Consider the following 22,306-nt stretch of genomic DNA (forward strand, 5'->3'; position numbering starts at 1 on the left):
GTCAATGTTTCGGGTTGGGACCCTTTGTCATGATAGATTCATAATAATTAAGGTGAAAAGTCATTGGAGCTATACAGGAACAGGGTACTATCATGTCAAGAATGTCCTATGGATGATTTTCAATGTCCTTTTTCAGAAATAAGGAATTACTGACGTAGGCAGCATTTACTGCCCATCCCTTACTCTCACAAAAAGAGAAGCTTCCAAGACCACTACAAAGGGCACCTTAAGAGTGAATTGCATTCCTCTAGGTTTGGAAGCACATGCAGGTTAGACTGGGTAGGAAAGGCAGATTTCCTTCTCTCAAGGGCATCAGTGAACTAATGGGTTTTTAAAACAACCTCGCTGTATTGTGGAAACACACAAGAGACTGCACATGCTGGAATCCAAACACAATCTGCTGGAGGAATTCAACAGGTCGAGCAGCATCAGTGGGAGGGAAAAAAAATTGGTTGTTTTCATCGGGACTGAAGAAAGTTAGTACAGAAGTACTTTAAAGAAGACAGGGTGGGAGAGGTGAGGCAAAGGCCTCGCAAGCGATTGCCTGGCCAAACAGAGCTGAAATATGATGAATACAGTCAGAGGAGTGGTTCCCATCCTGATAATATTTTACAGGAGCATAATTGAGTGCCCTGGTTGGCAGCATCATTGTGTGGTAATGGTAGCTGCAAAGCACTGGACCAAAAATCAATAGAGGATTGTCAATTGAGGACCTTCAAAATGAATGAGAAGATCACTGGGGTCTCCCTTCCCTCCATTGTGCAGGGTAATGGTGAAACCATATCTGGAGCTCAATCTGCAGATTAGGTCACCTTATTTGAGAAAGAATGCAAATAGATTGGAAGCAATTTTGAGAAGCATTACTTGACAGATAACAAGAAGCATTGCCGAAATAGGGCCCAAATAATTATTGACAACCCTTTCCATCCATTACACAGTATCTTTGACTCACTACTATCAGGAAGGGGGTGCAGGAGCATCAAAAGCAGGATCTACCAGGCTAGGAAATAACATCTTCCCTCAAGTTGTGAGATCAATGTATGGCATCCAAAACAGAGTGAAAATCATCTCAAAATATTTATACATATTTATTTTGTTATATCTTTATGTGTATACAGATATGCATTATATCTTTATGTATGTGATTATTAAGTACTGTGTATTGTGTTCATGTGTGTGCACTGTGATCTGGAGAAATGCTGTTTTGTCTTGTTGTACATGTACAGTCAGATGATAATAAGCTTGAATTTGAGATGTCGGACAAAGGGGGGAAAGAGAGCCAAAAAAACCAAAGGACAAGGGGAGGAAAATGTCCCAAAGGGGGAAAAAAATTGGCTTCTACAGTTTCTCCACAAAACTGAATCTTCAGGCCAGGGGAGATTCCCAGGATCGGACACAACAGCAAACTTCTGCTTGAACCAGTGCTGTACAGTTTGAAACCAGGAAGAGCTTTATTAGGTCCTCTCTGAGAAAGTGGACAGAAACCTGTCCATATAACCATTCAACCTCTCTCTGATTTCCCCAACATCCCTGAACTCCGTGCGAGTTTGTGTGGCTGTCACAAAAAGCGCTCTTTAATAGCACCGACCTACTTCTGAGCAAGCTGTGTGTGAATACGAAAGCAGTCGTCACCTCGCGAATGTACAAGTCAGCTTCTAACTGGGGAATTTTAAAAAATAGAACTGCTCCCCCTTAGAATGAGAATGTTCCAACTTGGCCACTAGTCCTCCTGAAAATAGAAGTGTCAGTTTATTCATCACATGGCTCACCTGGCAGTGAGAACGGTTCTTCTGTGAGCAGTCCAACAGGTTATCTCAAGCATTTATACAGCCGTATAAAATCAATGAAAAGATTAGGACTAAGCAAGGGCAGCATGAGAGCACTGTTGTGGGGTTCATTAAGGATTCTGATGGCTGAGGGGAAGAAATTGTCTTTAAGCCTGTTGGTGTGAGCTTTCACACTCAAACCTTATAGGAGGAGAGAGAAGAGAGTGTGTCCATGGAGTGATGGGTCTTTCAATATGTTGGCTGCCTTTTCCAGGCTGCGGGAAATATTGTGAATCCACAGAGGGGAGGGATGTCTATGGGAAGTGAGAGCATATCAGTTTAAATGGATGCCAAAGGGTTTGATCTCTGCAGATAGCTGAAAAATCACTGTTGATCATTTCTGGCCTGAGAAAAGCACTGGCGAGGCCAGCCTTTATCACCCAAGTTATTTCAGAGACAGGAATCTTGGATTTTTGCCATGTGCAATGTTTTGGTGGTGAAAGATCTTCCCAAAGGATTTTGATGCAACAGAAGAGGACTGGTGATGGACATCCAAACTGGTGTGTGAGGACAAGAAGGACACCACTCCCATCCCTTCCCATGCCACTACTGGGTTGAGGTGGGATGTTCAGCATGGGGTTGGGGAGGGATCTCAAAAAAAATTCTTGCTAAGTTGCTGCAGAACATCCTATAAGTGGTGAACATTGTAGGGAGAGAGATTGAGTGGTTCAGGGGAGAGTATTTCACAAGATGTAGAAGTTGCCTATGAGTTCTCTCCCCTACACCCCACCCCAAATTTCCCAGCAAGAGAAAGATGTCCAAAACCCTCTAATTAAAAAGTAGATCCACCAAAGGCATTGGAGAGAATGACCTATTGCAGAAAATATTATCTCCTTATGTCTGGGCCTTGAACCTTAATCTCTTTTCCTGTGCTGCTCTGAAAACTGACACATCTCACTCTTCCCTAGATCCTAAACATTTACCAGTTTCTCTCTCCACAGGTCAAGTTCAACTGGCTGAGCTCTTGCAGCCTTCGTAGTTAAGAAGAATGTTGTCCAAGGACTCAGAGCCAACCTTACCTGCTCCTCGATGGCTCCAAGGGCCAGCCTGACCTCGGCCAGTTGTTCAGAGAGCTCAGAGGGCAGGATGGTGTATAACTCCAGGTATTTATCACGCTGTTTATCACCCAGACGTTCCACCATCTGGTGTCGAGCAGCAACCTCACTGTGCAGTTCCTAAACACAAGATATTGTATTACAGCAGATGAAAGGCAAACCAACCTCTCTAAATTATAAAGTAATCATAAAAGGAGTGACCTGCTGCAGAAAATACTATTCAAACACATTCAAACTCCTCATGAATACAAAGACTTACCTTGTTCAGTTAAAGTCTACTGGAATCACACAGACAATACTAGGAGAGTATACTTACATGTTCGCAACATAAAATCCAGATCCACGAATGCCTCTGTGATGAAATTCTCAGCAACCTCCTGAAACCTTACACACCGCATCCTCATTCTCGAGGATTCCTGATCGTATTGGAGGTTTGGATCTGGAGTTCTGGTTGCCAATAGTTTGAAATGCAGTTGGTGCAGCTACAGAGGCTGTGGGAGCACTGGAGGTAAATTCGCGGGCACTCAGTCTCTCTGAAGGGACTTTCTTTTGTTTCCCTTTTTCTTAGGGATGTCGGGCAATATTCATGGAGACTCTTTGTTTGCATTACCCATTAACCGGAATTTAATCAAGAAGCTCAAGCAACTGGCAAAACCAAGTGAGGAAATAAATAAATAAATTATAATACATAAGAATGGGCAAATGAACCCCACCTGAGACTTAGTTGGACATGCACAGGTTTTCCCTTCAAAATGAACAATGCCCTTTAATGAGCGCAAATTCATTTAGCTGTGACCATTTGTGTGGAGGTGAGCCAGATTGTCAGCGCGAGGAAGGTGGTAGAGTGCACCTAGGGTCTGACTGGGACACTTGAGTCGGAGCTAGCAGGATGGGGATAGGATATGGAAGGGGAGGGGAAGATGGCAGCAGTGTTGAGACTTCACTGCCAAGGTTCAGAATTGGACCCAGCACATAAAATGAATGCTGACATTTGTACATTATTCAAGAAAGTAGCCGAAAAGGCTGCCAGTACATCCACTGATCCGCGGCCATCCACATCAACTGCTCCAGAACCACTGTCATCCGCATCATCTGCTGACATTCATGACCTTTTATTTGATGATCGTGATTTTCATTTTTATTCAAGTTAATTTTTTTTTTAATTTATTACGTTCAAGTAGCAAGTTTGTTCAGTTGTTTTGAATGTAAATTTTGTAAGTTATGGGAATTTCCTAAATAAAGTGAAAAGTTTTAAATAAATAAGAATAAATATAATTTTAAATTAAAGTTTTTCATTGTAAAAGTAAATGTTCTCCGAAGCAAAACACAACACTTTGGGAGCAAGTATTCAGCCAGCGGAGTGCCTCAGTCGTGTCTCACCCACACCAGCTATTTGAATAAAGTTGCACTGGAATTAAATGTCCGGCATGAACAGCCAGTCGATGCCACTCGGAGCTGGGGCAACTCTCCCAAAGCATCTCCCTATCCCGGCCTAGTAAGGGTCTTTATCTTTAATAGTAAGGCTTTATCTGTAAACTTGGGGGAGTGGGTTAATTATGACAGAGGCATAGTTAACGTCGCAGTTAGTGCAACACTATTACAAAATTTAAATTCGAACCCCAGTTACTGGTGCTGGAAGTTACAAGAATTACCTGATTAAAGTGAACTTAACATAATTAAAGACTACAGCACTGATTTTATTTTTTTCAAATTACATTTTGCACTGTATTTTGTCTTTTAAATGATGTATCCTTAATGCAGGTGTATTAGGCATTGGAAGAAACTGGAAAATTCACATATCCCCTAGGTGCCGGATAATGGAGATTTTATTGTACATCATGTACATTTTTATGTATTATTACATGATAATAAAATGAACCTTGAAACCTTTAACCTTTCTTTCTCTGCTTCTTTGTAAAGTATTCTATCACTGTAATTTCCTGCGATAGGTCATGTCAACTATCATTCCAACTCTCTGCTATCCTACTCACTGTGTCCTCTCCCCACTCTTAACACTGGAGTTTCCCGTAACACTCCACAACATTGAAAGTTCCTGCACTCCTGTGTCCTCTCCCCATCATTCTCTGCAATCCAATGCACCACTGTCCTCCCCTCTCTACCAATCATTGCATCTTCCTGCAGGATTGCACTCCCTGATATCTCAGTACTCTTCCATTCTTTTGGGCACTTGCTCATTTCACCTTTGCAGCAGTTCCATCACCTGTGTGTAGCATGTCCTCAGAACTTCCTTTCATGAAACACTCCATCTTTCCATTTTCTGCTCCTCCTTTAAGACTTCCCTTAAAACCTCCTTGCTGAAACAAGCTGTGGATTATTTGGCCCAATATATTCAAATTTTGTCTGACAAAATTTCTATGAAGCATCTTGGGTCATTTACTGAATTAAGAATCCCATGGGGCAGCACGGATGGCATAGCGGCTAGCACAATGTCTTTAAAGCGCCAGTGATCAGGACAGGGGTTTGAATCCCACACTGTCTCAAAAGAGTTTGTACGTTCTCCCTGTGTCTGCATAGGTTTTCCCCAGGGGCTCTGGTTTCCCCCCACCATTCAAAACGTACTGGGGGTGTAGGTTAATTGGGTGTAAATTGGGCAGCATGAACTAGTGGCCGAAATGGCCTGTTATCGTGTTGTATGTCTAAAAAAAAAACAATGTTATGGCTGTTTATTATTTCTGGCATTTATAACCACCTGGGCAAAGAGCTGACAACAAACCCATGGCAATATTGGTATTAAAATTAGGATGCCTCTGTGGGAATCATTCTAGGGGAAATGAGGTGCATGCTCACGATGTCCAACAAACAAGCAACACCAAAACTTCCCTAGCATGTGTTCCAACCCAACCAGTGGCACCTGCTAAACGCCTGCCATGTTAGTCTGGGGCTTGATGGTTGCAATTTCTTCTCTGACTCAGAAGGGCGTGGCCCCATTTCGGAGGCTTTGAATGCAAAATCCACGCTGACAGTCTGGCTCAAGAATGAGCAGTTGCTGCACTGCTGGACCAAAGATTAAAGTGAGGTCTCATCTGCCCCCATGGGTTGTTGAAAATATCCCATATCATTCCCTCAAAGTGAACAGTACTGCACAATGGACAACACTTTGTGGTCTTATAACCTATAATTCCTTAAAGGAAGCAGCCTCCAACTTCATCATGTGTCAACGGAACAACAGAAGATCACTGGAATCTCCCTTTCCACTATTGATGATATTTACCAGCTGCATTGTTCAAAATAGGGCTCAATGAATTATAGAGAACACTTTCCATCCAGTACATAGTACCTCTAACCTACTACTATCATGAAGGTGGTACAGGAGCATCAAAATCAGGACTGCCAGGTTTGGAAATAACTTCTTCCCCACAGGCTGTGAGATTGATGAACAATATCCTGCAACCAAGTAAATTATCCCAAAATATTTATATATTTTTAAAATTATATCTTCTGTGTGTGTGTGTGATTATAATGTACTCTGTGTGTGTGTGTGTGTGTGTGTGTGATTATAATGTACTATGTGTGTATGTGTGTGTGATTATAATGTATGTGTGTGTGTGAGATTATAATGTACTGTGTATTGTGTATGTGTGTGCACAGTAGTCTGGAGAAATGATAATAAATTTGAACATCATTATCCATAGAGAGTGGACTTTGTATTTTACCAAGTGTGCACAAGAGGGGATTTCATTCATGAAATATGAGCACTGCTGGGAAGCAGATGAGTGACACCTTTAATAGGCTAATATTTCAGGGCATGCTGAAGTTTTATATGTTTCTTTGTCTTTCAATAACCAGTGTCTAACTCTTATTGTTGATACCTGCAACTCCTGAAGTTCTGTAACAGCATCAGAGGTCGGGTTTAGCAGATACTCCTTTGTCTTGTTCAGCCACTGCTTGATAGCATTTAATTTGCTCTCCACCTCCTCCCGTTCTTTAAGTTCTTGTTGGACCATTTTCTTGCTTTTCCTTATCTTTTGTCGGACACTTTAATTAAAGCAGAAACTTAAATGAATGTCCACCTCAACCGCACCTTCTGTGACTAAATGAGGAAAGTGTGGTCATGAAACAAGTTTGTTCATTGTCACATTTATTAGGAATGCAGCGATGGAGGTTGTTTTCTGAGCTGTCCAGTAGACAACACATAGTACAAAAGTGCAGCTAGAGAGAGAGATCACTTGGTATGAAGTAAAATTGTGAGGTTTATTCAGGAGACTGATAAAGGTGGGAAAGAAACTGTCCTTGGAATGGGGTGTGTGATCTTGCACTCATTAGTTTCTTCTGGAGAGGAGGGTGGTGAAGAGAGTGTGGCCAGGGTGGGATGAGTCTTTTAATATGTTGGCTGATTTTCTGAGACAGCGAGAATTGTAGATGGGGTCAGTGGAGAGGATGGTGTGTGCAATGGCCTGAGCCATGGTCACAATCCTCTGCAGTTTCCTACAGTCATGAGCAGAGCAGTTCCTCTCCCTCACAGTGATGCACCCTGATAGAAGGCTCTCAATGATCATCCAAAGGGAAAGTTGATTTTCATGTTCAAAACTTTCACATTGAAATACAAGAATGTAACTGTCAGCAAGAAAATCGTCAGATTGTTGATTTATCCCACCCCGGCCACACTCTGTTCACCTCCCCTCCTATCAGGAAATGAGATTCATACCACCCGATTCAAGGACCGTGCCTTTCCCACCATTATCAGACTCCTGAATGAACCTCACAATGGTAAAATTACACTGTCTTTGCTCCATGACCATGCACTTCTGTATTGTGTTGTATTTGCTGCACTATGAATGAGATGTCCAAACCTCTCATTACTAAAAGATGATCTCACAAACACTACCTGTTCATGGCCATTGCCGCCATTTTAATTGAATGTTTCCCTGCAACATTCTTATTTATGCACCCGTTGTACTTGAGTGTAGGTTGACTTGCTTGGATAGCATGCAAAACAAAGTACCTCACTGTTTCTTGGTGCTCATGACAACAAAGGAAATAAATAAACAAAATAAATAATTATGTGGGTGTGCCTAATGAATGGATCAGGCCAATATTGCTACAAGAGAGTAAAATCTGAGGATAAGTTATTCTGAAGAAAAGCTCTCTTGGGATGCCACATTGTTCAAAAGGGAACGTGAAATGATGCAGATCAAAAGTTGGCAAAGTAGGTTTAGAGTGGGCAGCATTCGTTCAGGAGCTAGTAACAACCAGTTCAGGAGTTTGTACTGAAAATGATGCCTTGGATTATCTGATCATTTTGGATGTAATTTCTATAAAAGTCATGGAAATATAATTGAGTTTGAGAGCACATTGAAGGTTAGAAATTAAATCAATAGAGAGCTGGAATCTGAACCAAGTTATTATGTACAGTATGGGGTAGCCCCTGATGTATGATCAATGTAAGCACATATCTAACACATTGATTTTTTTTTATTGTTCAGGACCATCTGAAGGTGGATATCAGGTATCTCACCATAATCGATCAACATGTACTATAGTTTGCTTGTCATTTTAATTTCTGAAAACCCCCATTAAACTTCAATACAGTCCCTTCTCCGGTGAGGCACCAGTTGGTAAAACATCTGAGATAAGTGGCATGCAGTGTGCTGGGTAGCTGGTGTTAAATGCTCATTGTACGGAGCAATATGACAGATAAAAGGCACAAAGAACGAGGAATGAGCAGACTTAGTGAACCCCTGTCTACATCCTTCATTACACAACTCAGATGGCAGATTTATACCTGTAGAGTCACAGAGTTATACAGAGTGGAAACAGGCTCTTCGTCCCAACTTGCCCATGTCAACCAAAATGTCCCATCCGCATGACATGTAGCATTGGGACCATTCACACAGCTGCACTAGGTGGTGGTTTTAACTCTCAAGATATGAGCTATACATTGAAGAACGGGTCACATCATCAGTCCAGTTCCTTTGTTTAAGACCACAGAAGGAAATAAAATGTAAAAGAATACATGTAAACAACAGAATGACAAGGAGCTCAAATTAGTTATGGGAAAATTTCAGATCAAAACGGAATCTTCTTAACAAAATCCATGGAATGAACTTCCAGGCACATCAGTGGGAGGCAAAACCAATTGAAAGCAATTTCTCAGCATGAGTAAACTAATCTTACCTAGACAATGAAAATCCTGACCCGGGATAAATGTTCCTTGATCCATCCATATGCTGGATACCAGACACCCAAGGTCCCACTTACTTGTCATATCTGTCTTGCATGGCTTTGATCTCATGCATCACAGGTAGGTCCTCGACAGTGGTTGAAGGCATGACCACATCACGGAGCATGTTCAGCGCCTGTTGTCGTAGGACGGTGAGAGTGGACTGCTCCCGTTCCACTTCCTGTGCGAAGGCATCGTGATATTCAAGGAGTTCAAGCAGTTCAGCCTTCCTCGCCTTCTCAACCGAGCTGTCGGGGAGTCGATCCTGCAGCTGATCCACCACCACAGTGGTCGTCTCAATCTGAGGACCAAAGTAAAACCCACAAAATGGGGTCAGAGTAAGTAATGATAAATAAAGCTGCCTTGATGAATGAAAATAACCAATAGCATCCACTCGCCCAACCCCACTCAACCTGTGTCCTGCACATGCCCATTGAGAGTCAGCACTTCAAAGTGACCTGACCATTCATTTAGAATATGACTTGTCTGAGAATACCTTAGGGCCATCTCCCAGGCTTCGGTCTGTAAGTAGGGGCTACAGTTTTGGGGAATGGGATCATGAGGATTCCAAACCTTTCTTCAAAGTGTTAAGTTGTGACTCATACAAAATGGGGATACAACAGAGCAGAATGCTAAAGTATGATCTCAATTGAAGAACGTTGCAGGATCACCAGGCATGCATCCCATTAGAAAATTAGAGATGTGGCAACATTAACAACTCTTGTTATCCACTTGTAAAAGACCATTCCAATGCTAATGCACCTGTCCTCATCCATTGTCAGGGTGAAGTGAAACATAAACTTGAGGAATAACATATCATATTCCACCTGGGCAGCCTTAATCCTAACAGCATGAATATCGATTCTTCTAATTTTAACTAACTAATATAAAAAAGTAATAAATATTCATGGTAACTGTTAATGCACACACAGGACTCACTCAGGCTGTAGGCTGCTGGAGATGGGAAACAGGCATTGGGATCAGGATTTGAGGGGGTGTAGATGGCAAAAATCCTGAAGCGCATTGGGCGCTGAAAGCTTCGATTGTATCGGAGGTTCGATCTGGGAATTTAGGTTCACCAATGGATCGGACAGGAGGCTGTCCGGCTGCAGGAGTCCTGGAGGTGAATGCACAAACACTGTCTCTGAAGGTCTCTCTTTTGCTTCTCTTTCAGTTGGAAATTGCAGGCAATGCTCGTGGCAGGCAAAGGTTGTTGATTTTGTGTATTTATGTACACATCAACAAAGCATCTGGAATACTTATGATGAATCTATCTTTTGTATTTATTATCCCTTTTTAATTTAACGATGTATATTTTTGTAGTTGTTTACTTTTTCCTTTCAAAGTATCTGTTCGGCTGCAGCACGTAACAAGTATGTACATTGTACAATGCATATGACAATAAACATGAACCTATCCAGTTCCACCTCTTCTATTCCTACTGCTGATCTTATTTTTTCCCTCTAATTTCCATTCCCCTCCCCACCACCCATGGACTTTCCCTGTTCCTATCTCTCCACCTCTCCACCCTTCTATCCAATACCCTATCACCTTTTGACCCTCAGTAAAGGGACCCACCCCAAAACACTGACTGATCATTTCTCCCCATGAATGCTACTTGACCCGCTGAGTCACACCCCCACCCCCCAGCAGCTCATTGCATGCCTGCTGTTCACTTGCCTCATTCTCGTTCACTAGCTCGGGATCAGTTTGAAAGAGGGACACAACTATTAATGGAATTGGATTTAACCAATCCTATTGTTCCAGAGCAATTACCAAATACATCACACAGGGTGCGCTGTGCTCTACAACATTGGAAGGGCTGGGCTGAGAGCAAATTGAGATAAATCGGGAACAGTATATTGAATGGAATCTTAACAATATGACAAGGAAACATATGTTCTCATGGGTCAAGGGACAAAACTAGGGCTATAAATGGGAATGAATAATCTACATATAAAGGGGACTCAAATGGAGAGGTAGAAACTTCAGGATCACAGTGAAAGGGTTTGTCATTGGGCTTGTCAAGATGGATAAAGTGAACTGGGTCGTTCTGAAAGAGCTGTTATTATCCACAGTTGAATTTTCTTCCCAGACTTCTGTCCAGCCTCCCTTGGAACTCAGAACAAAGGTTTTACTACACTGGACTGTTTATTTCAATCCTACATTGGAAATGGGCAACAGTGCATTTCCTATGTTTCACCACTGGGACTTGTGTCTGAAAACAATGAACATACTGTGGAAAATGTGACAACTGATTAATGGTTGGATAAGCCTGATGTTTTTAAGTGTTCACTGGACTCTAGCCTTGTGGCAAATATATTCGGACCCTTTATTTGGAAAGAAGAATCCTTCAGCAAAACTCACGTTAGGGAGATCAAAGCAGAGATTTCTCAGCAGGTCAGGCAGCATCCATTCAGAAAGGCACAAGGTTAATCCTTCAGGTCAACAACAGTTTGTCAGAATTGGAAGATGAACAGCTTTTAAATAGCTGCAGTGCCAGTGAAAGGGGGTTGGAAGGAAAGGAAGAGAGGCTGTGACAGGATCAAGGCCTGCGCAATGGACTTTCATCCCTTCCCTCTCTCTTCTGCTGAAGTGATCCAATCATTCGTAGCTGCATCTACACTGGTTTTGCCTCACACCTCACTGATAATTTGATCATTCCACCCCTCCACCCTGCAATCAAACTTCCTTTTCTCTTTCCCTGTCTCTGCTCTTGCTTGAAACCTGTTTATTCTCTGCAAATCTGGAGGTCCAATGAAAGATCATCGACTTGAAATGATAGAATATAGAACTGAACATTACAGCCCAGTACAGGGTCTTTGGCCCATAACATTGTGCTGACCTATTTAAACCTACTCCACATTCATCTAATTCTTCCCTACCCAACACCCATAACCCTCTAATTTTCTTCCATCTGTGCACCTATCCAAGAGTCCTATAGTACCAGCCTCCACCACCGCCTCCAGCAATGGATTCCAGGCACACACCACTCTTTGTGTAAAAAAATACTTATCTTGGACATGCCCCCTAAACATTCCTCCACTCACTTTAAAGAGATGCCCTTTGGTATTTGCTATTATTGCCTCGGGGGGAAAAAAGTGCTGGCTGTCCACCCTATCTAATCCTCTTATAATCTTATATACCTCTATAATATCACCTCTCAAAGAAAAAAGATTTGCTCTGCCAATCTTGCTTCACATGGCAGGTTCTTCAATCCAGACAATATTCTGATAACCCTCTCCAAAGCATCCTTCCTGTAATGAGGTGACCAGAACTGAAAGCAATGCTCCAATTATGGTCGTACCAGAGTTTTATGAAGCTGCAACGTTTCCTCATGGCTCTTGATCTTTGTTATTCTCACCACAGAAGCCACCTGGCTTGCTGACTGTTTCTAGCAATTTTTAAGTCAATTCCAGCATATAGCATCTGCAGTGCCATGCCTTTGTTTGACTTCTCCCCCTTTGTACCTTGTCAGTCAGGTTCTTCCAGCCCCTTGCAGCTTCTTCCAGCATCCTTTCCTGTTCCCGGGCCACACTGCGCAGCCGCGTCCAGCGTTGCCATACAGTGGTCATTGACTTGCTAATGGTGGCCTTGCTGGCGTCGTTGCCCAAGTTCTCAAGCTGTGAGGCTTGTTCCTCCAAGGTTGTGATCTTTTCATGGAAGGAGTTCACCAAGGACAGCAATGACTGGGAGCAGAGATGTGAAATGTGTATTAGTCCCGAAACAACTGGTTTTACAAACACTTATCAATGACCTGGGGGTGGGGAGGATAAAGAGAGAGAAAAAGAGGTGTGAGAGCAAGAGAGATACAGAGAAAATAAATGATGAAATTGGTGTAAGAGGGTCAATATATCATCTAAAATGCCTTTGATTCAAAATCCTCATATCTTTTTCAAAGGTTAATCAATTTCTGGATAGTTGGTTTGTAAGGGGATTATCAATGTTGAAGATTGTTATTAAGGGGGTCAACTGATGTTATTTGAGCAATTGAGAAATAAATATGATAGCATTCATAACACTTTTTTTGTTATTTCCAACTGATAGCGTATGTGAGGGATAAGTTAGGATCATCCACTTTGTTGCCCAGTTGTACTGAAGTAGAACTCCTTATTAGAAGAGGAATTGTTAAAAAGTTTACTTCTATGATAAACTTTTTTTACAAGTCAGAACTTCTAAACGAGGAGTTCATAAGTCTAGACAATAGATCTGAGGAAAAACCCAACACCCAACCCCAACCAACCAATTTTCCCCTGCAACCGCTGCAACCGTGTCTGCCTGTCCCGCATCGGACTTGTCAGCCACAAACGAGCCTGCAGCTGACGTGGACTTTTTACCCCCTCCATAAATCTTCGTCCGCGAAGCCAAGCCAAAGAAGAGATCTGAGTATTGTAATTGATGAGCAAATATAGGCAGATTTATGTAGGGATTCTATAACCAATACTATCAATGTAAGATGTAGATTAGTTCAGTACAATTTTTACATCAGTTACACCTTAAACCACAGAAATTGAATAGAATAAAATCAGATTTATCAGATCAATGTTTTAGGTGTGGTGAAGATGTAGGAACTTTCTTTCAACTTGGTCTTTACAAAATCTTTACATACCATCATGTATGTAACTTTTGATTTGTATTCCATATTAATTTAGATTACTGCATGAATGGAAAAAAATTTAAATAAAACATTCAAAAAAAGAAAGAGAGAGAGAGGGAGGGAGAGCGAGAGAGAGGACAGAGGCGAGTGAGAGGGGAAAGAGAATGAAGCGTGAGTGAGAGAGAAAGGGGTATAGAGAAAGAGGGGAGGGAGAAGTTGTATGGGGAGGGAGAGAAAAAAACGGAGGCAGAGAGAAAGAAGGGGAAGGAGGATGGAGTGAGAAGAGAAAAATTGGGTGAGAGGGAAAGCAGAAGAGGGAATAAGAGGGAGAGAGATGGGGGGAGGCAAAAAGAGGACAGGAACAAAGAGAGATAATGGGAAAGTGCGTGCTGCAGGTAATTACTCACAGTGGGCTCATGATTGCGTCAACCATTTATTCCAAGGAGTTAAATAAAAATCCTCAGATCCAGATGTTAAACTGACCTTGTGTTGCATCAGCTTTTCTTCACTTTCATGGATAGTTGCGGCTTTAGCTGTGGAAAATTCTGACAACTTCTTTTCTGCTTGGTTCATCATAATAATTAACTGCTGCCTGGCCTCCTGGTAGCCATGCCACTGTGCTACACATCTAGGACAAACAATGCAGAAACCACACTCAAGATCATAACATCATCAGGTATTGGAGCACTCAGCCTATTAAGAGGGCTTGAGAGAATTGATCAATTCTCCCACTCAGCTCCACTCCCCTGCCTTCGTCCCATCACCCTTGATACCTTGAGTCACCTCGGAGTTTAAATGAAGCTTATAAAAAAGAAAACAGGTGTACCCCAAACCCAGAGCTCATTCAATACTGACTGAGTCAATACAACTTATTGTAAATGCTAATTGAAACATTGTCTCGAATGCCCCAGGGCAGAAGGGATTGGAAAGCACCTAACTCAATATCTCAGACTCGAACATCCAAGACCATTGTCCAAAGTTTTGAAGGTTAAATAATGAAACTAATGAAAATAATGAAACTATTCACTTAATATTGCACAGTATGCCCTCCCAAAGCAACGATCCCAACACCTTGGAATGACTTCATTGATGACTTCAATGGAGATAAATTCAAACCCAGGCAAATACCACCGAGTTCATCTGGAGCTAAACAAGAAAATCTTTAGATGCTGGGATCGAGTGCAACACATCAAAGTCCTAGAGAAACTCAGCAGGTCACACAGCATCCAAGGGATGCAAACAGGGGAGACCCTGGCCAAACGGTGGTAGCCAAGGGAGGGGCGAGCAAATGCAATATGGAGGCAACCCTTTTGCGGGAGCTGGAAACGGGCAACAGCCCTGTTTTTATTTCCAGCAGCCTAACCCATAGGGGGGGCCCGGAAGGAATGGTGGTACAGGCCGCCCTGCTCCAGCTGTCTTCCGACGAGATGGCACAACTCATGCTTAAAGTTAAAGTGGGTAACAAGGAGCATTATATGCTGGTGGATACCGGAGCCACCATGTCATCTGAACCACCTTCCGCGGGTTTAATCCCTAGTCAACAAACCGTAAACAGCATCGGAGTGTCCGGTATTCTGCTGACGGATTCCCTCTCCCAAACTACTCCACTCTCTGTGGAAGGCCGTGGAATTGACGACGCCATTATTATTTCACCAATGACCCCAATACCTATTCTAGGGCATCAAGCCCTCTGCAAATTGAACGCAACTCTCTACTGTACCTGGGATGGGATATTTATGCAGCTGCCCGCTGACAGAGGGTACAGTTTGATGCACACTGTGTTGTCTGCATCACAAGACACCTCCCAAAGCTCCACACACTTTGGCTGGAGGCTGAGTCAAGATTCCACAGTCCGCATAATGAGATTCCTCCATGTGCTTGTAGACGTAGTAAGATGGGCCAACCCCCAGTCGCCCCTAGGAGGGTTAGCAGTATTTATGCAGATAGTGACAGAGGTGCAGAACTTACACGTCACGGCAATGTATTTCAAGCCGGGTGAATCAGTTTCCCCACAGCAGGACATACCAGAAACGGATAAACTACTGGTGGGAAAAAGACTATTTTTTGGGCCAGAAGGGATAGGCTTTGAGGTAGAATTGAACACTCATCAGAGGGAGGCTTTCCTTTTGCCAGACGCAGCCCCCCATCTCACGTTAGCCATCCGAAAACCCCATCTGCCGGAAGAAATAGGGAGAATGGTAAAAATACTGATTGACAGAGACAATTGACTTAAGGATCCACTCCATCAAGCAGAAAGGGCCGGTGAAGGCTATGCTGACCTGTGCATGATGGACGGAGATCATTGTACAACTGTCTTTTTCCACACCCCAGACAGTGGAAGTATAGAATTAGAGGAGATAGAAGCGTACGTCCACTTTGAGAGATCGTGCCCACCGAGACAAATCACTTACTGCTGGCCCGCAGCCCTAGCGGCAGTACCCCAAGAAGCCTGGGCTAAACCTAGTTCCCATGTGGGACTAGTGAGGTCAGCAGTGCCTCATTCAGTGACACTGAAGAAGGAAGCTGTTCTACCAGCAGTTATGCAATATAAGCTAGCAAGTGTAGCTGCGGAAGGGGTGTGGGGCATCATAATGGATTTAGAAAAACAAGGAGTCCTGGTAAGGACAAGAAGCCCCTGTAATACACCCATACCAATAAAGGACAAAGGCACATGACGATTTGTGCAAGACTTGTGGGCAATTAATTCCATTGTAATACCCACAGCCCAAGTGTTCCCGGACATCAACAGCATACTGTGCACTATACCGGTTGGAGCCACCACTTTCTCGGTTATAGATCTCTGCTCTGCTTTTTTCTCCATACCCCTTGACCCTCAAGCCAATACCTGTTTGCATTTACTTATGAGGGACAGCAGTTCACTTGGACAAGACTTCCCCAGGGTTACATGAAAAGCCCCACGGTATATTCAGCAGCTGTTTGAAGAGACCTGTCTGAATGCGACTTACCAGGAGGGTCTACCCTCTTACAGTATGTGGATGACCTGCTAGTAGTGTCACCCAATGACACAGCCTGCCTGCAAGACACCTTTGCTCTGCTCGTCCTCCTCGCAAAGAGGGGACATCCTGCCTCATTGACTAAGATGCCGTTTTGCCAAAAGGAGGTAAAATATCTTGGGCATATTTTACAGGAGGGAGCGAGAAGAGTAGGCCCAGAGAACAGCAGCTATAAGACAGGTACCCCAACCGAAAACAAAGAGAGACATTCTCAGTTTCCTAGGCATGGTTGGATACTGTTGGCAATGGATACCCAAATACCATGAAATGGATGCCATATTAAGGGCAGCAACTGCAGTAAGAACCAGAAGAGATACCTAAGACTGTTCTCCAAGATGTCTTGAAAATAAAAACTCCTTCTGAAGCGACACCCTGGTGCCTCAGCCGAGTTATTTCATTATAAAACACTTTTCTCCGCAACAGGATCCCATGAACCCTCTGTTCCTCCAAAGAGAATACTCCCATTAACAACATACTTCGTCTTCATGTTTGACCTTCCAAAGTGGATCAGTTCACACTTATCTGGATTGAACGCCATTTGCCATTTCTTCTCCCAACTCTCAATCCTGCCTATATCCTATTGTAACCTATGACAACTTTGTACACTCTCTACAATACCTCCATGCTGTGTGACTTGCTGAGTTTCCTCTTGCGCTTTTGTTTTCTACACTAGTTTGACTGGACCATGTTTTGTAGATGTTTCAATAACATCATCGCTCCCTATAAAGATTTCCTTTTCTCTCTCAAGCTCTAATGCAGTTTCACCTTTAAGCAACCAACCTGTTTATTTCAGACACTCAATGTGTTTCACATTGTCTGGGTGTAGCGCTTTCTCTGGAATTTCCTGCAAGATTTATGAGTGCCCATCTTTTCTTTTCTTCTGCTAACGATGGCCTCATCATGAGTGGAAACTTCAAGATGGCAGTGGTGCCAGAGCTGCTGTAACAGCAGTGCTGTCCCTGGTGTGGACCCGGGAGAACAGGGCAGAGAAGATGCGGTCATCCAGAGCTCCTCCATGGGGTCCTACTGTCCAGCCATCCCATCTGACAGTCCCGTGGCTTTTTCTTACATTGAAGATTCATGGAGATCTATGCCTAAGATGGCAGCTCAGACAAGGAAGGTTGCAGGTTCTTGGAGAGCTGTGTCACCAGGGCAGAAGACTGCCCCTTCCCGAGAAGGATTGGCTGGGAGAGGACACCACAGGGTAGGAAACCACAGCAGAGGATGAGTGAGGGGATCAGTGACCAAAGGACTCACACGAGGCCATGGATTGCTGGTGAGCAGCTCGTGGGAACCAGGCTTTAGGATTAGCATCCGCAAGGGTGCCGATGGTGAGAGGGGTCCCAAAAGGCTTTGGGTGCTGACATCTTGCTGACCATATCAGGGGTTGAGAACTAAGGGCTGATGCGTGTGACTCGGATTCAGACGCCTAGAGCGGGTTCACAGACGTAACGGGGGCTCAGGATGGAATGACATCGGAGGAGGTGGTGGGATCCACGGACACACAACCTCTCTGAAGAGACTTAATTTTGCTTCTCTTTCTCATCTTTATACTGGTGCTGGACTAGTGATAAAAGCCCCTTTCACACTAGGTGCTTTCAAACTCCAGCACTCAGGTAGCCCTCCTGGGACCCAGGTGAGAATATTGGGTCATGAGGGCCTCCTGGAAACCTAACCTACCCATTAAATCAGCCACCCAGTGATTTAATTTTTCCCTTTGTCGGTGTAGACATAGGATTAATTATTATTTATAAATTCTCAATTTTTTTTGCTTTCCTTTCTTAGATTAGGTGGGGTTTTATACAATAACATTTATGAATATATGTAAAATTGCTGTGGCTTCTTTGATCCACATTTTGGTCTTTGCCCTAGTTTAGAAAACTTTTTGAAAGATTTTTTTCAAACATTATCGGTGATTCTTAAGGTTAAATTGGAACCTTGCCCTTTAATTGCTACTGCCGAATGCACATGGGTTGAACTGGGTAATTTATTGGGTCTGTACCCAATAATCGTGCAATGTGAAACATCCCAACCTGGCAGGGTGAGTTAAATTCAACCGGGCTTAGTGGGGTTAAGTGTCAGAGCCCGGCCAAGTTAACTCATTAATCGCCTCTGGTGGTGTGAAAGGACAACCTGCTCTCACATTGTCACTGCCGGAGGTGGGACCCCCTTTAAAATGCTGGGTTGCAGTGGGAAAGGCTGTGCAGCACGCCTGGTAAATTGACCCAATTCCTAGAAGCATTCGCAGGGTGAAAGAGGCTGTGTCTTTACAGGGCAAAGAAAATAAAAATTTGTATACGTTGTGCATGACATTAAGCAGAATCTTGAATCTTCTTTAGCATCTTCCCATCACCCACATTTGAAGAACTTAATCAGGTCAGTCTTCTTTTTCCTTCCAGATTCAGTCATGGCAGTGCACATAATTTATTTTAGCTTATACGTTCTCTCCATAATATGGAAACCTAAGGCTGTTGATCGCCGTACAGTTAGATGACTGGTTTGCAAATGCCAACCCATGTCACATCAACACCACATCGTCCTGACCTAATCAGCCCAATGGCCTTCAACCTGCCTGTGGTGAAACAGACAAGACGTTACCTGTGCAGAAGGTCCTGCTGGCCTTGAGTTTCTTGCTCGGTGCCCACTTTCCTTTGCCGCAACAAGGCCAGACTTTGCTCCACTTGCTCCCTGCCCGCTGTGTTGATCAACAGCTGCAGCTCTGGTACCAAGCTCTCCAAGTCTCCCAGCTGGCTTGCAAAAGTGGATTCGGTGGCGAAGAATTCGGTATGCCTTCTTAAAGTCTCCTCTGATGCCTCCACATCCAAACCATCACCCACCTGCTGCAAGAGGGCATGGGCATCCTCCAACCAGTCCGTGGCAGATTGTAATGCCCGCTGGTACTGGAGGATCATACTTTGTACCTTGTCTAGGAACACCTGGGGGGGGGGAAGAGAATATAGAGATGGGTATTACCATTATCACTTCGTTAAACCACTTTTCAGAACAATGGGGTTGGTGGGAGGGATGGAATCTTGTCCAACAAGATCTCCAGCATAAAGAACTGTGCAATGCACCACATGCTGGAGAAACTCAGCAAGTCACACAGGAAGAAAAGGGTAACCCAGGCCCAAAAACATGGGTCACCCTTTACTTCCTGTGGATACTGTGTGTCCTGCGGAGTTTCACCGGCATGGTTCTGCGTGGTGCTTGACCCCAGCGTCCACAGACTTTCTTGTTCAACTCCATTCAACAGAAAGAACCATCAGATCTCTTATCACTTGCTTGATATGATCAAAACATCCATCACATGATTCCTTATTGTCATATCCCTGCCAAAGAGGAGTCATCCTTCAGACTGCTGTGCTAAAGTAATATCAGGAAGAACAGGGAGCTTTAATACAGGAAAGGGAGATCATCAATACTGAGGAATTTACTCGATTTACTCATACTGGATAAAGAAGTGTTATTCCACAGAGGTGGCTGGGGAAATACTGCAAATAGTGTTCCTAATGCAAAGAGGAAGTTTGAGATAGTGGAGAATATATGCTAATACACCAGTAGAGGGAATCCAGCAAAGATTCACCAAGATGATGTCCAAGCTTCAAGGGTTAAAACAAATGAGGAAAAATTACACTAATTTTCTGAAATTTATCAGACCAAGGGGTGAAGCTTTAAAGAGTTTGGAGGGTCGTTAAGAAAAAGTATGCTACTGGTAGCTGTCAGACTCTTGTACAGATTTCCACCAACTCTTGTTGACAAATGCAGTCAAATAGGGAAAAGGCAGGTGTGTCAAGGGAGGAGACTGATGGTCTCTGCCATTCAAAAGCAGACCTTCCTTCCTACGATTCTCAAAGGTGGGGGGGGGGGGAAAACGAGAATGAAAGCAAGCGCAGAAATGCAGGAAGGGGCTCCGTGAGACAGGAAGGGATGAAAAGGAAAATCAATCATTTCAACTGAAGTCACACAGGAGACAGCAGACTGACGCTGGAATTCAGGGCAAAAATCCATCTGCTGGAGGAACTCAGCAGGTCCAGCAGCATCAGTGGGAGTGGGAGAGAAAGAATGGTCAATTTTCAGGTCAACAGAGCGATTTGTACTAATTGTTGACCCCAAAATGGCAAACATTCTTTTACTCCCATGGAGCTGCTCATTCTGCTGAACTCCTCCAGCAGAGGAGGAGTTTAAACCTTCAGCAACTGATTCCTAGTAGGACTAAGACTGAACAGCTTCTTTTGATTCCTCTCTGGCTCCGAGGTTGACCAGCAGCACACTAAAAGTTATTGCATCACTAAAGGCATACTTACGCTGTTGTGGTCCAGCCCAAGCATTCCACTGCCCATAATTACTGTTTGACGTGTAAATACATTAAATTCCTGAACAATGGCGAAATTGGGACCCTGTTGAGCGAGCAATAGATGAAAAGCCCTGGAGTCTCTGCAACTGACAGCACAGATCTGGACCCCTTCATAGATGGGGACTTTGCACATTAATGTCTAAAATGGCGCCAGGTCATGGCAGCATGTTGCCAGCAGGAAGGCAGAAAAACCGAAGACACCCAAATTTAAATCAGTATCATGAATCATTATTTATCTCTCTTTATTTTCCCATTAATCCTTTTATATTTATTATCTCTTTTTCTGTCTTGGCATATTGTGGAAACTTTTTGTAGTTGGTGTACCTGTGTGCATAAAAATTGAATATAATCATGTAAAAGTAGAATTTTGTGGACCAATTTTTAGGGTAAAATTTAAGGAGTATACGATGACATACCTACTACTTTTGACCACGGTACCTGCTTCGTTTGAGGAGTTGGGAGATAATGATGGGTGGGTGTGCGACCAGGACCAGGTGATAAGTTGACATTCAAAGCGTGCAGTGGGCAGATGGCCAGGGCCTGGCAAGAGTCAGTGGTCAGAATGTCAGGAGCTATGGGTGGGCAGGCGGCCAGGGCCTAGGCGAGAGTCAGCGGTCGGGGCATCGGGAGCTGCAATGGACAGGCGGCCAGGACCTGGGCGAGAGTCAGCAGTCGGGGCGCAGGGAGCTGCAATGGGCAGGTGGCCAGGGCCTGGGTGAGTGTGAGGAGCTAAGGATGGGCAGGCAGCCAGGTCCTAGGTGAGAGTTAGCAGTCAGGGCGTCAGGAGCTGCGGTGGGCAGGTGGCCAGGGCCATAAATGTGGGGTGGGGGGGTCGACTTTTACATGGTATCAATTATTACAAGAATATATACATTAAGAATTTTGTTGCACCTGTAGAATGTATTTATCCACATGACAATAAGCTCTCATTCATTTATGGGATTGTCATTACATTGACATTTTTTGGAAGAGAACGGTCAGGACAAAGGCAATAGAGAAAGATGTATCCTAATTGTTTTTACTTGATAAATTATGAATAAAGTATATTATTAAAAAGTAACAATGGCAGAGTTATCAACTTGTCAGCAAAATCATTTCCATTATTTCAGACAGCAATTGGTCAATCTTTGCATCAGAGCTCCCTGGATGAGGTTTCCCCCCCCCCCCCCCACCCCATTTATTTCTGGATTTTATGTCCACCTTATAGAAGGAGACATTGCTCTGATTGCACAACAGATAATTGTACCATGATGCTATCAATCTTTCCCACTCTGGCAAC

At 43.6% G+C, this 22,306-nt stretch overlaps 1 protein-coding gene and 1 long non-coding RNA gene across 16 annotated transcripts in view; one reads left to right on the forward strand and one right to left on the reverse strand.

The window, feature by feature from the left end:
• The window catches only part of syne1b (spectrin repeat containing, nuclear envelope 1b), a 665,691-nt gene that overhangs the window by 268,195 nt on the left and 375,190 nt on the right, over positions 1-22,306 (reverse strand). For all 15 annotated transcript variants that reach the window (XM_069932310.1, XM_069932313.1, XM_069932309.1 and 12 more), the window contains 6 exons: positions 19,272-19,609; positions 14,143-14,287; positions 12,533-12,751; positions 9,101-9,363; positions 6,712-6,877; positions 2,846-3,001 (listed from right to left, as the gene is read on the reverse strand). In XM_069932310.1, coding sequence (XP_069788411.1) covers positions 2,846-3,001; positions 6,712-6,877; positions 9,101-9,363; positions 12,533-12,751; positions 14,143-14,287; positions 19,272-19,609 — 1,287 coding nt within the window. The remainder of the gene's footprint in view (positions 1-2,845; positions 3,002-6,711; positions 6,878-9,100; positions 9,364-12,532; positions 12,752-14,142; positions 14,288-19,271; positions 19,610-22,306) is intronic.
• On the forward strand, positions 2,765-4,754 carry LOC138760945 (uncharacterized). Its single transcript, XR_011355989.1, has 3 exons — positions 2,765-2,929; positions 3,450-3,539; positions 4,643-4,754. It is a non-coding gene; the product is annotated as an uncharacterized lncRNA (long non-coding RNA).

This window comes from Narcine bancroftii, chromosome 4 (genome assembly GCF_036971445.1).
Source record: "Narcine bancroftii isolate sNarBan1 chromosome 4, sNarBan1.hap1, whole genome shotgun sequence".
Taxonomy (NCBI): domain Eukaryota; kingdom Metazoa; phylum Chordata; class Chondrichthyes; order Torpediniformes; family Narcinidae; genus Narcine; species Narcine bancroftii.